We start from the raw sequence: 19,227 nt of genomic DNA, 5'->3' as shown, positions 1-19,227 counted from the left end.
GCAACGTAAGTGTGCAATGGAAAGGATACACTAAAGAGTATGCAGTATAAACTGCAAGCATGCCATGGTATTTTTATATCTTTCTAATAACAAGGTTTAAAAAATTCTAAATCCCCCATGTTCTTCCTATTTTCAAATTGGAGTAAAAAAAAATAAAAAAATCACATTTCATGTTTATGGCTTTATTTAACCATTTATGCAAATAAGATATAGGGGCCAAGAATATAACTGAGCCAAGGTTATAGAAGTAAACACACAGATTGTTTCTGTTAAGGTAGGGGTCAGGGGAAAATAAAATGCCTTCATTTAAAGTACTCTCTTTTCATATGGACCTTGACCAAGTGATATCAAATAATAAAGATATACATTAAAAAAACAATAGTCCATGATTCTAATGCTTGTTTTGCCTTAAAACAAGTCCTAACTTAAGGTAATATCTATTTATTTTGTTATTTATTTTTTTTTTTTTTGGGGGGGGTTTATGTGATATGGGGAACACTGATGACATCCTTGGTCTGAGCATACATATAGCCTTACACAGCAATACTTTACAAAATATAGCCTTAACATGTGAATATGCTATATAACATACAGATACTTAATACTACTTGTAGTCAGTCAAGAGTTCTTTTTGTGGTTTGCCATATCACTAACTTTCTGAACCCCTTATAACTAGTGTTGAGCGAACACGGACTGTATTATTCGTGTTCGTACCGAATAATTGGATTTTTTGTACCCGAACACGGACACGGACACTTTACTGTATGTTCGGGTAAAAATCCGTGTTCGGTCGTTTTATTTCCGGGTTTTGCATGCTTTGGCGCTCTTTTCATGGCGGGCTTTCAACAGCCAATCAACAATCGTTTAACTGGTGTGCCTTAAGCCATCCCAGCCATGCCTGCAAATGTCTCAGTAGCTGTGATTGGCCGTCTGAAGCATGTGACCAAGTCTTTATAAGTTCGAGGCAGCCGCAGCGGCGTCATTATGCTGCTTAGGTTCAGGGACAGAGCACACATCAACGTGCTGGCTGCTGATTAGGGAAAGATAGGCAGGAAAAAACCATTTGTGTCCGGATAGAATTGAGGGACAGGTCGGAGTGTTTAGGCAGGGCGAGTTGTAGGCATTTTAGGGATAGAGTCTGCTGAATTATATAGGGTCAGTGTCTTCTACAAACTACAATCGATATTGCTGTGTGGGGGGTGGGGTCTGCACTCAATCCTGATCTACGATCTCTTCTCAATCCTGTTAGGGACAGAGTCTGCTGAATTTTAGGGAAACTGTGTTCTACAAACTACAATCGATATTGCTGTGTGGTGTGGGATTGGAGATAGGCAGGTGTCAGTGATCCACATCCATTTTTCTGTGTGTGAGCTGCAGTGAACACAATCTTTTTGGGCTGCAGTGAATACAATCTTTTTGGGCTGCAGTGAACACAATCTTTTTGGGCTGCAGTGAACACAATCTTTTTGGGCTGCAGTGAACACAATCTTTTTGGGGTGCAGTGAACAAAATCTTTTTGGGGTGCAGTGAACACAATCCTTTTTGGTGTGCAGTGAACACAATCTTTGTGGGGTGCAGTGAACAAAATCCTTTGTGGGGTGCAGTGAACACAATCTTTTTGGGGTGCAGTGAACAAAATCCTTTTTGGGGTGCAGTGAACAACATCCTTTTTGGGGTGCAGTGAACACAATCTTTTTGGGGTGCAGTGAACAAAATCCTTTGTGGGGTGCAGTGAACACAATCTTTTTGGGGTGCAGTGAACACAATCTTTTTGGGGTGGAGTGAACAACATCCTTTTTGAGGTGCAGTGAACAAAATCCTTTTTGGGGTGCAGTGAACAAAATCATTTTTGGGGTGCAGTGAACACAATCTTTTTGGGGTGCAGTGAACACAATCTTTGTGGGGTGCAGTGAACACAATCTTTTTGGGGTGGAGTGAACAACATCCTTTTTGGGGTGCAGTGAACAACATCCTTTTTGGGGTGCAGTGAACACAATCTTTTTGGGGTGCAGTGAACACAATCTTTGTGGGGTACAGTGAACAGAATCTTTGTGGGGTGCAGTGAACACAATCTTTGGGGGGTACAGTGAACACAATCTTTGTGGGGTGCAGTGAACACAATCATTGTGGGGTGCAGTGAACTCAATCTTTGTGGGGTACAGTGAACACAATCTCATACTGAAGGTTTGAGGGTGCTGCCTGTTCCATACTCCCCCTACTCCTAGCCTTTTAGGGGTACAAACAATAGTAATTGGGGCCTAGTGTGGTTGTGTACGTGTGATATACATACACTTTTTTGGGATCATATTTTCTATTCCGCTATTTAATCAAAAACCTTTGGGGATCAGTTAAATTGGGGGATAGTCTGTGTTGGTACGTGTGAGAGAGATCCACCTTTCCAAGTTGTTGGGGTTCATCTCATACTTCTGAAGGTTTGAGGGTGCTGCCTGTTCCATACTCCCCCTACTCCTAGCCTTTTAGGGGTACAAACAATAGTAATTGGGGCCTAGTGTGGTTGTGTACGTGTGATATACATACACTTTTTTGGGATCATATTTTCTATTCCGCTATTTAATCAAAAACCTTTGGGGATCAGTTAAATTGGGGGATAGTCTGTGTTGGTACGTGTGAGAGAGATCCACCTTTCCAAGTTGTTGGGGTTCATCTCATACTTCTGAAGGTTTGAGGGTGCTGCCTGTTCCATACTCCCCCTACTCCTAGCCTTTTAGGGGTACAAACAATAGTAATTGGGGCCTAGTGTGGTTGTGTACGTGTGATATACATACACTTTTTTGGGATCATATTTTCTATTCCGCTATTTAATCAAAAACCTTTGGGGATCAGTTAAATTGGGGGATAGTCTGTGTTGGTACGTGTGAGAGAGATCCACCTTTCCAAGTTGTTGGGGTTCATCTCATACTTCTGAAGGTTTGAGGGTGCTGCCTGTTCCATACTCCCCCTACTCCTAGCCTTTTAGGGGTACAAACAATAGTAATTGGGGCCTAGTGTGGTTGTGTACGTGTGATATACATACACTTTTTTGGGATCATATTTTCTATTCCGCTATTTAATCAAAAACCTTTGGGGATCAGTTAAATTGGGGGATAGTCTGTGTTGGTACGTGTGAGAGAGATCCACCTTTCCAAGTTGTTGAGGTTCATCTCATACTTCTGAAGGTTTGAGGGTGCTGCCTGTTCCATACTCCCCCTACTCCTAGCCTTTTAGGGGTACAAACAATAGTAATTGGGGCCTAGTGTGGTTGTGTACGTGTGATATACATACACTTTTTTGGGATCATATTTTCTATTCCGCTATTTAATCAAAAACCTTTGGGGATCAGTTAAATTGGGGGATAGTCTGTGTTGGTACGTGTGAGAGAGATCCACCTTTCCAAGTTGTTGGGGTTCATCTCATACTTCTGAAGGTTTGAGGGTGCTGCCTGTTCCATACTCCCCCTACTCCTAGCCTTTTAGGGGTACAAACAATAGTAATTGGGGCCTAGTGTGGTTGTGTACGTGTGATATACATACACTTTTTTGGGATCATATTTTCTATTCCGCTATTTAATCAAAAACCTTTGGGGATCAGTTAAATTGGGGGATAGTCTGTGTTGGTACGTGTGAGAGAGATCCACCTTTCCAAGTTGTTGAGGTTCATCTCATACTTCTGAAGGTTTGAGGGTGCTGCCTGTTCCATACTCCCCCTACTCCTAGCCTTTTAGGGGTACAAACAATAGTAATTGGGGCCTAGTGTGGTTGTGTACGTGTGATATACATACACTTTTTTGGGATCATATTTTCTATTCCGCTATTTAATCAAAAACCTTTGGGGATCAGTTAAATTGGGGGATAGTCTGTGTTGGTACGTGTGAGAGAGATCCACCTTTCCAAGTTGTTGGGGTTCATCTCATACTTCTGAAGGTTTGAGGGTGCTGCCTGTTCCATACTCCCCCTACTCCTAGCCTTTTAGGGGTACAAACAATAGTAATTGGGGCCTAGTGTGGTTGTGTACGTGTGATATACATACACTTTTTTGGGATCATATTTTCTATTCCGCTATTTAATCAAAAACCTTTGGGGATCAGTTAAATTGGGGGATAGTCTGTGTTGGTACGTGTGAGAGAGATCCACCTTTCCAAGTTGTTGGGGTTCATCTCATACTTCTGAAGGTTTGAGGGTGCTGCCTGTTCCATACTCCCCCTACTCCTAGCCTTTTAGGGGTACAAACAATAGTAATTGGGGCCTAGTGTGGTTGTGTACGTGTGATATACATACACTTTTTTGGGATCATATTTTCTATTCCGCTATTTAATCAAAAACCTTTGGGGATCAGTTAAATTGGGGGATAGTCTGTGTTGGTACGTGTGAGAGAGATCCACCTTTCCAAGTTGTTGGGGTTCATCTCATACTTCTGAAGGTTTGAGGGTGCTGCCTGTTCCATACTCCCCCTACTCCTAGCCTTTTAGGGGTACAAACAATAGTAATTGGGGCCTAGTGTGGTTGTGTACGTGTGATATACATACACTTTTTTGGGATCATATTTTCTATTCCGCTATTTAATCAAAAACCTTTGGGGATCAGTTAAATTGGGGGATAGTCTGTGTTGGTACGTGTGAGAGAGATCCACCTTTCCAAGTTGTTGGGGTTCATCTCATACTTCTGAAGGTTTGAGGGTGCTGCCTGTTCCATACTCCCCCTACTCCTAGCCTTTTAGGGGTACAAACAATAGTAATTGGGGCCTAGTGTGGTTGTGTACGTGTGATATACATACACTTTTTTGGGATCATATTTTCTATTCCGCTATTTAATCAAAAACCTTTGGGGATCAGTTAAATTGGGGGATAGTCTGTGTTGGTACGTGTGAGAGAGATCCACCTTTCCAAGTTGTTGGGGTTCATCTCATACTTCTGAAGGTTTGAGGGTGCTGCCTGTTCCATACTCCCCCTACTCCTAGCCTTTTAGGGGTACAAACAATAGTAATTGGGGCCTAGTGTGGTTGTGTACGTGTGATATACATACACTTTTTTGGGATCATATTTTCTATTCCGCTATTTAATCAAAAACCTTTGGGGATCAGTTAAATTGGGGGATAGTCTGTGTTGGTACGTGTGAGAGAGATCCACCTTTCCAAGTTGTTGAGGTTCATCTCATACTTCTGAAGGTTTGAGGGTGCTGCCTGTTCCATACTCCCCCTACTCCTAGCCTTTTAGGGGTACAAACAATAGTAATTGGGGCCTAGTGTGGTTGTGTACGTGTGATATACATACACTTTTTTGGGATCATATTTTCTATTCCGCTATTTAATCAAAAACCTTTGGGGATCAGTTAAATTGGGGGATAGTCTGTGTTGGTACGTGTGAGAGAGATCCACCTTTCCAAGTTGTTGGGGTTCATCTCATACTTCTGAAGGTTTGAGGGTGCTGCCTGTTCCATACTCCCCCTACTCCTAGCCTTTTAGGGGTACAAACAATAGTAATTGGGGCCTAGTGTGGTTGTGTACGTGTGATATACATACACTTTTTTGGGATCATATTTTCTATTCCGCTATTTAATCAAAAACCTTTGGGGATCAGTTAAATTGGGGGATAGTCTGTGTTGGTACGTGTGAGAGAGATCCACCTTTCCAAGTTGTTGAGGTTCATCTCATACTTCTGAAGGTTTGAGGGTGCTGCCTGTTCCATACTCCCCCTACTCCTAGCCTTTTAGGGGTACAAACAATAGTAATTGGGGCCTAGTGTGGTTGTGTACGTGTGATATACATACACTTTTTTGGGATCATATTTTCTATTCCGCTATTTAATCAAAAACCTTTGGGGATCAGTTAAATTGGGGGATAGTCTGTGTTGGTACGTGTGAGAGAGATCCACCTTTCCAAGTTGTTGGGGTTCATCTCATACTTCTGAAGGTTTGAGGGTGCTGCCTGTTCCATACTCCCCCTACTCCTAGCCTTTTAGGGGTACAAACAATAGTAATTGGGGCCTAGTGTGGTTGTGTACGTGTGATATACATACACTTTTTTGGGATCATATTTTCTATTCCGCTATTTAATCAAAAACCTTTGGGGATCAGTTAAATTGGGGGATAGTCTGTGTTGGTACGTGTGAGAGAGATCCACCTTTCCAAGTTGTTGGGGTTCATCTCATACTTCTGAAGGTTTGAGGGTGCTGCCTGTTCCATACTCCCCCTACTCCTAGCCTTTTAGGGGTACAAACAATAGTAATTGGGGCCTAGTGTGGTTGTGTACGTGTGATATACATACACTTTTTTGGGATCATATTTTCTATTCCGCTATTTAATCAAAAACCTTTGGGGATCAGTTAAATTGGGGGATAGTCTGTGTTGGTACGTGTGAGAGAGATCCACCTTTCCAAGTTGTTGGGGTTCATCTCATACTTCTGAAGGTTTGAGGGTGCTGCCTGTTCCATACTCCCCCTACTCCTAGCCTTTTAGGGGTACAAACAATAGTAATTGGGGCCTAGTGTGGTTGTGTACGTGTGATATACATACACTTTTTTGGGATCATATTTTCTATTCCGCTATTTAATCAAAAACCTTTGGGGATCAGTTAAATTGGGGGATAGTCTGTGTTGGTACGTGTGAGAGAGATCCACCTTTCCAAGTTGTTGGGGTTCATCTCATACTTCTGAAGGTTTGAGGGTGCTGCCTGTTCCATACTCCCCCCTACTCCTAGCCTTTTAGGGGTACAAACAATAGTAATTGGGGCCTAGTGTGGTTGTGTACGTGTGATATACAAACACTTTTTTGGGATCATATTTTCTATTCCGCTATTTAATCAAAAACCTTTGGGGATCAGTTAAATTGGGGGATAGTCTGTGTTGGTACGTGTGAGAGAGATCCACCTTTCCAAGTTGTTGGGGTTCATCTCATACTTCTGAAGGTTTGAGGGTGCTGCCTGTTCCATACTCCCCCTACTCCTAGCCTTTTAGGGGTACAAACAATAGTAATTGGGGCCTAGTGTGGTTGTGTACGTGTGATATACATACACTTTTTTGGGATCATATTTTCTATTCCGCTATTTAATCAAAAACCTTTGGGGATCAGTTAAATTGGGGGATAGTCTGTGTTGGTACGTGTGAGAGAGATCCACCTTTCCAAGTTGTTGGGGTTCATGTCATACTTCTGAAGGTTTGAGGGTGCTGCCTGTTCCATACTCCCCCTACTCCTAGCCTTTTAGGGGTACAAACAATAGTAATTGGGGCCTAGTGTGGTTGTGTACGTGTGATATACATACACTTTTTTGGGATCATATTTTCTATTCCGCTATTTAATCAAAAACCTTTGGGGATCAGTTAAATTGGGGGATAGTCTGTGTTGGTACGTGTGAGAGAGATCCACCTTTCCAAGTTGTTGGGGTTCATCTCATACTTCTGAAGGTTTGAGGGTGCTGCCTGTTCCATACTCCCCCTACTCCTAGCCTTTTAGGGGTACAAACAATAGTAATTGGGGCCTAGTGTGGTTGTGTACGTGTGATATACATACACTTTTTTGGGATCATATTTTCTATTCCGCTATTTAATCAAAAACCTTTGGGGATCAGTTAAATTGGGGGATAGTCTGTGTTGGTACGTGTGAGAGAGATCCACCTTTCCAAGTTGTTGGGGTTCATCTCATACTTCTGAAGGTTTGAGGGTGCTGCCTGTTCCATACTCCCCCTACTCCTAGCCTTTTAGGGGTACAAACAATAGTAATTGGGGCCTAGTGTGGTTGTGTACGTGTGATATACATACACTTTTTTGGGATCATATTTTCTATTCCGCTATTTAATCAAAAACCTTTGGGGATCAGTTAAATTGGGGGATAGTCTGTGTTGGTACGTGTGAGAGAGATCCACCTTTCCAAGTTGTTGGGGTTCATCTCATACTTCTGAAGGTTTGAGGGTGCTGCCTGTTCCATACTCCCCCTACTCCTAGCCTTTTAGGGGTACAAACAATAGTAATTGGGGCCTAGTGTGGTTGTGTACGTGTGATATACATACACTTTTTTGGGATCATATTTTCTATTCCGCTATTTAATCAAAAACCTTTGGGGATCAGTTAAATTGGGGGATAGTCTGTGTTGGTACGTGTGAGAGAGATCCACCTTTCCAAGTTGTTGGGGTTCATCTCATACTTCTGAAGGTTTGAGGGTGCTGCCTGTTCCATACTCCCCCTACTCCTAGCCTTTTAGGGGTACAAACAATAGTAATTGGGGCCTAGTGTGGTTGTGTACGTGTGATATACATACACTTTTTTGGGATCATATTTTCTATTCCGCTATTTAATCAAAAACCTTTGGGGATCAGTTAAATTGGGGGATAGTCTGTGTTGGTACGTGTGAGAGAGATCCACCTTTCCAAGTTGTTGGGGTTCATCTCATACTTCTGAAGGTTTGAGGGTGCTGCCTGTTCCATACTCCCCCTACTCCTAGCCTTTTAGGGGTACAAACAATAGTAATTGGGGCCTAGTGTGGTTGTGTACGTGTGATATACATACACTTTTTTGGGATCATATTTTCTATTCCGCTATTTAATCAAAAACCTTTGGGGATCAGTTAAATTGGGGGATAGTCTGTGTTGGTACGTGTGAGAGAGATCCACCTTTCCAAGTTGTTGGGGTTCATCTCATACTTCTGAAGGTTTGAGGGTGCTGCCTGTTCCATACTCCCCCTACTCCTAGCCTTTTAGGGGTACAAACAATAGTAATTGGGGCCTAGTGTGGTTGTGTACGTGTGATATACATACACTTTTTTGGGATCATATTTTCTATTCCGCTATTTAATCAAAAACCTTTGGGGATCAGTTAAATTGGGGGATAGTCTGTGTTGGTACGTGTGAGAGAGATCCACCTTTCCAAGTTGTTGGGGTTCATCTCATACTTCTGAAGGTTTGAGGGTGCTGCCTGTTCCATACTCCCCCTACTCCTAGCCTTTTAGGGGTACAAACAATAGTAATTGGGGCCTAGTGTGGTTGTGTACGTGTGATATACATACACTTTTTTGGGATCATATTTTCTATTCCGCTATTTAATCAAAAACCTTTGGGGATCAGTTAAATTGGGGGATAGTCTGTGTTGGTACGTGTGAGAGAGATCCACCTTTCCAAGTTGTTGGGGTTCATCTCATACTTCTGAAGGTTTGAGGGTGCTGCCTGTTCCATACTCCCCCTACTCCTAGCCTTTTAGGGGTACAAACAATAGTAATTGGGGCCTAGTGTGGTTGTGTACGTGTGATATACATACACTTTTTTGGGATCATATTTTCTATTCCGCTATTTAATCAAAAACCTTTGGGGATCAGTTAAATTGGGGGATAGTCTGTGTTGGTACGTGTGAGAGAGATCCACCTTTCCAAGTTGTTGGGGTTCATCTCATACTTCTGAAGGTTTGAGGGTGCTGCCTGTTCCATACTCCCCCTACTCCTAGCCTTTTAGGGGTACAAACAATAGTAATTGGGGCCTAGTGTGGTTGTGTACGTGTGATATACATACACTTTTTTGGGATCATATTTTCTATTCCGCTATTTAATCAAAAACCTTTGGGGATCAGTTAAATTGGGGGATAGTCTGTGTTGGTACGTGTGAGAGAGATCCACCTTTCCAAGTTGTTGAGGTTCATCTCATACTTCTGAAGGTTTGAGGGTGCTGCCTGTTCCATACTCCCCCTACTCCTAGCCTTTTAGGGGTACAAACAATAGTAATTGGGGCCTAGTGTGGTTGTGTACGTGTGATATACATACACTTTTTTGGGATCATATTTTCTATTCCGCTATTTAATCAAAAACCTTTGGGGATCAGTTAAATTGGGGGATAGTCTGTGTTGGTACGTGTGAGAGAGATCCACCTTTCCAAGTTGTTGGGGTTCATCTCATACTTCTGAAGGTTTGAGGGTGCTGCCTGTTCCATACTCCCCCTACTCCTAGCCTTTTAGGGGTACAAACAATAGTAATTGGGGCCTAGTGTGGTTGTGTACGTGTGATATACATACACTTTTTTGGGATCATATTTTCTATTCCGCTATTTAATCAAAAACCTTTGGGGATCAGTTAAATTGGGGGATAGTCTGTGTTGGTACGTGTGAGAGAGATCCACCTTTCCAAGTTGTTGAGGTTCATCTCATACTTCTGAAGGTTTGAGGGTGCTGCCTGTTCCATACTCCCCCTACTCCTAGCCTTTTAGGGGTACAAACAATAGTAATTGGGGCCTAGTGTGGTTGTGTACGTGTGATATACATACACTTTTTTGGGATCATATTTTCTATTCCGCTATTTAATCAAAAACCTTTGGGGATCAGTTAAATTGGGGGATAGTCTGTGTCGGTACGTGTGAGAGAGATCCACCTTTCCAAGTTGTTGGGGTTCATCTCATACTTCTGAAGGTTTGAGGGTGCTGCCTGTTCCATACCCCCCCTACTCCTCATCTAGCCTTTTAGGGGTACAAACAATAGTAATTGGGGCCTAGTGTGGTTGTGTACGTGCGAGATACATACACTTTTTTTGATCATATTTCCTATTCCGCTATTCAATAAAAACCTTTGAGGATCAATTGAATTGCGGGATAGTCTGTGTCGGTACGTGTGAGAGAGATCCACCTTTCCAAGTTGTTGGGGTTCATCTCATACTTCTGAAGGTTTGAGGGTGCTGCCTGTTCCATACTCCCCCTACTCCTAGCCTTTTAGGGGTACAAACAATAGTAATTGGGGCCTAGTGTGGTTGTGTACGTGTGATATACATTCACTTTTTTTGGATCATATTTTCTATTCCGCTATTTAATCAAAAACCTTTGGGGATCAGTTAAATTGGGGGATAGTCTGTGTTGGTACGTGTGAGAGAGATCCACCTTTCCAAGTTGTTGGGGTTCATCTCATACTTCTGAAGGTTTGAGGGTGCTGCCTGTTCCATACCCCCCCTACTCCTCATCTAGCCTTTTAGGGGTACAAACAATAGTAATTGGGGCCTAGTGTGGTTGTGTACGTGTGATATACATACACTTTTTTTGGATCATATTTTCTATTCCGCTATTTAATCAAAAACCTTTGGGGATCAGTTAAATTGGGGGATAGTCTGTGTTGGTACGTGTGAGAGAGATCCACCTTTCCAAGTTGTTGGGGTTCATCTCATACTTCTGAAGGTTTGAGGGTGCTGCCTGTTCCATACCCCCCCTACTCCTCATCTAGCCTTTTAGGGGTACAAACAATAGTAATTGGGGCCTAGTGTGGTTGTGTACGTGTGATATACATACACTTTTTTTGGATCATATTTTCTATTCCGCTATTTAATCAAAAACCTTTGGGGATCAGTTAAATTGGGGGATAGTCTGTGTTGGTACGTGTGAGAGAGATCCACCTTTCCAAGTTGTTGGGGTTCATCTCATACTTCTGAAGGTTTGAGGGTGCTGCCTGTTCCATACCCCCCCTACTCCTCATCTAGCCTTTTAGGGGTACAAACAATAGTAATTGGGGCCTAGTGTGGTTGTGTACGTGTGATATACATACACTTTTTTTGGATCATATTTTCTATTCCGCTATTTAATCAAAAACCTTTGGGGATCAGTTAAATTGGGGGATAGTCTGTGTTGGTACGTGTGAGAGAGATCCACCTTTCCAAGTTTTTGGGGTTCATCTCATACTTCTGAAGGTTTGAGGGTGCTGCCTGTTCCATACTCCCCCTACTCCTAGCCTTTTAGGGGTACAAACAATAGTAATTGGGGCCTAGTGTGGTTGTGTACGTGTGATATACATACACTTTTTTTGGATCATATTTTCTATTGCGCTATTTAATCAAAAACCTTTGGGGATCAGTTAAATTGGGGGATAGTCTGTGTTGGTACGTGTGAGAGAGATCCACCTTTCCAAGTTGTTGGGGTTCATCTCATACTTCTGAAGGTTTGAGGGTGCTGCCTGTTCCATACCCCCCCTACTCCTCATCTAGCCTTTTAGGGGTACAAACAATAGTAATTGGGGCCTAGTGTGGTTGTGTACGTGTGATATACATACACTTTTTTTGGATCATATTTTCTATTCCGCTATTTAATCAAAAACCTTTGGGGATCAGTTAAATTGGGGGATAGTCTGTGTTGGTACGTGTGAGAGAGATCCACCTTTCCAAGTTGTTGGGGTTCATCTCATACTTCTGAAGGTTTGAGGGTGCTGCCTGTTCCATACTCCCCCTACTCCTCATCTAGCCTTTTAGGGGTACAAACAATAGTAATTGGGGCCCAGTGTGGTTGTGTACGTGTGATATACATACACTTTTTTTGGATCATATTTTCTATTCCGCTATTTAATTTAACTGGGCCTCCATGCGAGACCTGTGTGCCTTGTTGCGCTGTTTTGAGTACTCCACCAACATGGCCAGTGGCAATGACGCCGTTCTCAGCTTAACTATCCCACTTCTATGCCTCCTTGAAAAAACAATTCGGGCGATGATGGAAGAGGATGTGGCACAGGATGAGGAGGAGGAGGAGGATGAAGAGGTAACATTTCCAAGGCTTTCAGGGCAGTCATTCGCAAGGGGCTCCGAGGGTGGGTTCCTGCACACGCAAACGCCAGGGACGCAATTGTCCAGCAGGGGCACAGTTCTGGAGGATGAGGAGGATGAGGAGGAGGAGGAGCTGGAGGAGGAGATGGAACCATGTTCACAGCAGGGTGGCACCCAGGCCAGCTCATGGCCATCACTGGTGCGTGGCTGGGGGGATACAGAGGACACGGACGATACACCTCCCACAGAGGACAGCCTTTCGTTGCCTCTGGGCAGCCTGGCACACATGAGCGATTACATGCTGCAGTGTCTCCACAACGACCGCCGAGTTGCCCACATTCTAACTTGTGCTGATTACTGGGTGGCCACGCTGCTGGATCCCCGTTACAAGGACAACGTACCGTCCTTAATTCACTCACTGGAGCGCGATCGCAAGATGCGCGAGTACAAGCGCACGCTGGTAGACGCCATGCTGCTGGCATTCCCATCTGACAGCGGGGCCACAGTGGAAGCACAAGGCAGAGGAGGAGGAGGAGGAGGTCGCCAACGCAACCAGGGCACCGCCAGCACCTCAGAAGGCAGGGTTAGCATGGCCGAAATGTGGAAAAGCTTTGTCAGCACGCCACAACAAACAGCAGCACCAGCAGCTCAGATGGAACGTCTTAGCAGGAGGCAGCATTTTACCAACATGGTGGAGCAGTATGTGTGCACACGCCTACATGTAGTGAATGACGGGTCTGCCCCCTTCAACTTCTGGGTCTCCAAATTGGGCACATGGCCTGAGCTTGCCCTTTACGCCTTGGAGGTGCTGGCATGCCCTGCAGCCAGTGTATTATCTGAACGGGTATTTAGCACGGCTGGGGGCGTTATAACAGACAAGCGCAGCCGCCTGTCCAGAGACAATGTGGACAAGCTCACGTTCATTAAAATGAACCAGGCATGGATCCCACGGGACTTTTCCGTACCTTATGCAGAATAGCAATGGATACCGACCTTACCCACCCATTGTTCCATTTTTGCTCTTTCTCACTCTTTTGGGGTGTACCCTCATTTAAAATTTTTGAAAAGAAGCAGTGTTGGCTACCTCGTCCTCCTCCTCAGGGCCAGATTAATGTAGGGGCTATTGGAGCTGCAGCTCCAGGCCCCTACCTTTTATATAGGCCCCGGGTTGGCCATATTCACTGTTACCGCTCTTCTGTCACTTGTAAACACAGAAGTCTGGCTTCTATGCTCGCTTCCCCAGGCAGCACCCTCAGAACCTCCCCACACAGCGTGAAGGCCGGACAAGGAGGGACAGTTGGCGATGCATGGATGTGTTTATGGGCTTCAGAGACAGCATCCCATGTTGAATTAGGCATGCATGGCTGCACCCTTCCTCCTCTGGGTGCATGGCAAGGCACGGCCCTTAAGGCCCTTCAAAATCCTCAGCACCAAGCCCATGATGCTGTTAATCCGGCCCTGGTCCTCCTCCACCGCCGCTTCCACCTACACCGCCCATAGGTGTGCGCAGCCTATTGCATTAAGGTGTGCACCCCAAAGTTGAAATACACATGCATGTGTTTGCCAGCAGGGAGAGTAATGTATCGGGGCCATGTACCTGTAGGCAAGGAGAAATAGAGCAGAGCAGGTCCCAGGGAGATCTTTCCCATCTCCTCACTGGCAATGCTATGTGCCCTAGGTGATTAGGGTGTGCCCAGGCACACCCAGCACACCCTGTGCGCACGCCTATGTCACCGCCACATCCACCACCACCTCAACCTCCCTCCTACTCCATATGGGCCTCGTCCTTCAGAGATGAAGAAGAACATTGTTTTATTTTTCTGTTTTTTTTTGTTGTTTTAAGTTATTTCCCTATCCACATTTGTTTGCAGAGCACTTGCCATGCTCTTAATTACGTTTTGCTGCCATTTGCAGCACTCTAGCCCTTTCCTTTGGTGTTTTAGAGCCATTTTAGTGCCTTAAAGTTCGGGTCCCCATTGACTTCAATGGGGTTCGGTGTCCGGGAAAAGTTCGGTAAAAGTCCGGGACACGGACCCGGACTTTTTTTTAAAGTTCGGCCGAACCCGTCGAACACGGACATCTAGGTGTCCGCTCAACCCTACTTATAACACATTGAATGTACATTGATTTTTGTAGCTTACAGTATGGAAAGATTATGACATCACCATGCAGCATTTGTTAGGATATCACTTGCAGAAAAGTACATATAGAGTTAATAAATGATTTAAAAGTCACTAACTATATATTACTTGAATATGTACAGTGCTGCAAATAATGTGATGCATTGATTCCACAGTCCTTGAAACTTATAGATGAATAGGCAAGGTGAGACACAAGGATAAATTAAAAAGAAAATACATAGAAAAATGGAAACACATTGACGGAGTGCTTGTGTATTAACCAGTATGTACACACTGCAGTGGGCAATGCAATTTATACTCTTTAATAATCAATATTCTTTGGACCAGTTTTAGCCATGGTCAACTTTGTAGATAGATATCACTACCTACTTATGAATATAAAGTATCAGCCTGCATACATGCTGGTGATAAGACACAATAGGAAACAGACATAGCAGAATAAAGTTCATACTTATACACATTTTGAGTTACTCCTGGTGTTGCTTTGCTGTTGAATAGTTGACATACGATAGTAATTGATGGGAAAAAGAGCAAAATGCAGAGAACTGTAATTTCTTCAAACAAATGAGGCAGAATGACTGTAACACATTGCCATAGCACATCACACTTCTTATCCTCCACCAGATCTGACCACAGAGGAGTGCATCTGTTATGTGTGATTGTTTTTACAACAGCAGAGGGGAGAATAAAAGGACTACTGAAATCTAGCATCAAAGTACCAAAGCATCAGAAGATAGTGGGAATTAAATAGGATGTTCCCTGTTAATTACTTTGCGTTTCCTAATGTGTTCTGTTTACCATTGATAATGGAAAGGAAAGCCAAGAACAATTTACCTAATTAGATTAAGCATGTTCAGTAATTTAATATACTGTATGCAATATATTCTCGGAAGTGGACCAGGAAGTGAAAGATATGGTGAACTTAGGCACATCAGCTACAACTGTTTAATTGAGAATATGAGTAGTCAAAAAAGTGAAAGGCAATTACATTTTTACAAGTTCCCACGCTAAATTGGGAACTTATTCTTGAACGGTATGCATATAACAAAATATAAGCCTTCAAAAAGGTAGATTTGCATAAAAAAAATCATAAATAAAACTAGATGCATAACATACTTTTTCTGTTTTCTAATTTAGCATGGGGCATTTTTTTTAGCCATCTCAACTTTAGTCCTTTTTCACATAACACCTAAGGGCTCTTTCACACGGCCGCTCCGCTTGTCCGCAAATCATCCTATTTTTTTGCGGATGATTTGCGGACATAATGTAAGTCAATGGCATTGCGGATGTCAGCGGAATACCATCCACTGACATCCGATTTTCTTCCCTTCAGTTCTGTTCTGTTTTTTGGAACGGAACAGAACACTATTTTTCCTCCATGTAAAAAACGGAAAGGAAGGAAAATCGGATGTCAGCGGTGTCACCTGCTGACATCCGCAATGCCCATAGACTTACATTATGTCCGCATATCATCCGCAAACGGATGAGATGATATGCGGACACACGGAGCGGATGACACAAGTGTCATCTGCTCTGTGAAAAAAAAAAAAAGTCCCGCAGCGGATAAGAACAGCGGAGCGGCCGTGTGAAAGAGCCCTAAGTATCATTATACATGGATGAGTGGCTACAACTTTACAAAGTCGGGAATTATTGACAATATTAGAACACACAAAAAACATATGCAGTACATCTTTGTAATACATGCACATTTCCCTGTGTTTTATCCCTTCAAAGACTTTGCAAATACAGAAAAATACCCGTTGATTGCCAGAAATGCAGTCTGCTCTTACACTTTGTTGTGAGCTGACAACACAGTAGTTGTGTTCTAGGTGGTATCAGCCCTACCCATGGTCTTTTGCTAAACTTCGTAACCACCCTCAAATCTCTAAAACATAAATGCTAATCATTCTGTAATCCATAAAAAGAACTAGGTGAGCCAAGCATACTTTTTAAAGAGTATCTGTGGTCATGATAAATGGTAAATTCATGTATCACAATTATTTCAAGTCTACTACTATATTTCTGAATAATCTTGGAGTTTATAAACTTACTTTGTGAAGATCCTTACACATTTATTTCCTTGAATTCTGTGGCACATATGCACTATGCCCAGTGAGTAGCCACTGCTGTGTCCCAGAATTCACAGAGCATGTCCTCTAACCTTATGCAAAAAGAGGGTGTGTAATTCTCGCGCTGTCTGATAATTATGTCCATCTAAAACCTTTAATGCTGCAGGTACTATTATTGGTTACCTACACAATCCAGATTAATGCAAAAGGGGGGGGAGTACCTCGCTTTAAAGGTGCATCTGTGCTAAACTAATAATGTGTTATTCCAATATATAAATTAATCATACAAATCATATATCTAAAGTGACTAAGTGCTTCAGTGATTAATATAATATTTGTTTCACCATAAATAAATACCGTTGATTAATAAGTGTATACAAATATTATATGCATATAATAATCCATCTGTGCATACAATAAATATAGATAATAAATAAATTATTGTGCTTATATCCTGTTAATGTTTAAAAAAATAAATAATCAATCTTAATATATATAGGTGGTTCAGATATTCTAAATATATTTCAAGTGCATAAGTGTCCTCAATAGTGTTGAACAGTGATCAAAAATCTTCCTCCTAAAAAATGCATGCAGGTGCTCTTCAGTGCGGTTACCACTAGGTGTCCTAAGCGCTCACCTCCATTCCTTCCATAATACACCTTATGTTGTATTTCTGAGATATGCTCTTTACTCCTCTCTGCCACTTGAATGCTGTAAGGCTGCTGGATACCGATTTTCTCATTATATTGAGGATCGGTTTGCCAGGAAATATGGGAAGGACCTTTGAATCTCCAAAATAAATGGGCCAATATAGTGAAGTATTGCCAGTTCTTTTATTTAAGAAAATAGAGTAACACTCACATGTATTTCGTCTTTCACAGTTGCATAACAAATATGGGTCAAAGGATTGAAAAATGGGAAATCCGCGCTTAGGATAATTTTAAGCCTCTGATATGATAAATACTGGCTGCAGCCCACCTATACACTATATTCCTAGAAATATAGTAGAATGATAAAATAACAGGAGAGGTGTATGGCGCTGCCAAAATATATTAAATTAAATATTCCGTGTGTCTTACAATGATACTACATAAATATATATATAAAATGTGTCTCTCCACTGTAAATGTTAATAAAGTGTCAAGTGCATTAAAGGTGACTGGTGAAGGTAAATTTAATTATAATAAGTGATCCAACCCTGTGAGGGGTATATGATGGTGCTAAAACAATTGAAGAAAGAAAAAAGAAAAGATGGAAAGTCCAATGTGAAAAATATGAATAAAGGTAAAATTGATATAAGTAGTGTCAGCCTGATAAATAGGGCAATCGATAAAAAAATGGTAGGAAAATCAATGGACTTGGATCCACTAAAAATTGCAATATTGTGAAGTGTTAGAAAAATGTATAAGAAAAATGAAATTTTGATTTTCCTACCATTTTTTTTCACATTGGACTTTCCATCTTTTCTTTTTTCTTTCTTCAATTGTTTTAGCACCATCATATACCCCTCACAGGGTTGGATCACTTATTATAATTAAATTTACCTTCACCAGTCACCTTTAATGCACTTGACACTTTATTAACATTTACAGTGGAGAGACACATTTTATATATATATATTTATGTAGTATCATTGTAAGACACACAGAATATTTAATTTAATATATTTTGGCAGCGCCATACACCTCTCCTGTTATTTTATGGGTCAAAGGATGCTGATACGTCACTTCCGGTGCTCTATCCTATGCGTTACGCTGCGTGCCGACGCAGCTTCTTCCAGGGATAATATAGATTATTATCTATATTTATTGTATGCACAGATGGATTATTATATGCATATAAGATTTGTATACACTTATTAATCCACGGTATTTATTTATGGTGAAACAAATATTATATTAATCACTGAAGCACTTAGTCACTTTAGATATATGATTTGTATGATTAATTTATATATTGGAATAACACATTATTAGTTTAGCACAGATGCACCTTTAAAGCGCGGTACTCTCCCCTGTTACATGTCCTCTAACCTACAGAGGTGCAGAGAGGAGAAATATCTGGAGACAGAGTCAGTACAGGGATTACTGATACAAGAAGCAAGGAACCATGGGACATGTAATCCTTAAAATTGTAAACAGCAGAGGAGAAGCTGCAAAGCATGAAGGGAATCTAGGTTTTTTTTGTGTGGAAAGAGATGGCCAGCAGACAGGAAGCACTCACAACAGGAAAGACGATTTTCCAAGAAAGCTTTAATTAGATTGTCAAATATAACTATGGTTTGTATTGCTATTACAAGACTGATGTTATAAAATGAAAGTGTATGCTGTGACAATCAAACTCCTTTAAGATAACACAAGTGTGCAGAGGACAGGTCTACAAAATCAACAGGTTTTTTCTTTTTTTGCATTTATCAAACAAATGCACATATACAGATGGTAAATATAGCAGACGAAAATAAGAATTTTAATTTTTAGGGTTTACATACACTTTAAGGTGCTTCCCGAATATACTTTCTTGGTATTCTTGTTATGTGCAGGGTGTTTG

The 19,227-nt window shown here is 41.9% G+C and overlaps 1 protein-coding gene across 5 annotated transcripts in view; it reads right to left on the bottom strand.

Annotated features, from left to right (window-relative positions):
- PRKG1 (protein kinase cGMP-dependent 1) overlaps positions 1-19,227 on the bottom strand; it is a 1,462,571-nt gene that overhangs the window by 33,276 nt on the left and 1,410,068 nt on the right. For 2 of the 5 annotated variants that reach the window (XM_082269170.1, XM_082269168.1), the window contains exon 13: positions 15,063-15,098. The exons of the other annotated variants lie outside the window; for them this stretch is intronic. In XM_082269170.1, coding sequence (XP_082125296.1) covers positions 15,063-15,098 — 36 coding nt within the window. The remainder of the gene's footprint in view (positions 1-15,062; positions 15,099-19,227) is intronic. 5 annotated transcript variants of the gene reach the window in all.

This window comes from Pelophylax lessonae, assembly GCF_965119305.1.
Source record: "Pelophylax lessonae genome assembly, chromosome: 9".
Taxonomy (NCBI): domain Eukaryota; kingdom Metazoa; phylum Chordata; class Amphibia; order Anura; family Ranidae; genus Pelophylax; species Pelophylax lessonae.
This window is presented reverse-complemented; position numbering and strand designations above follow the sequence as displayed.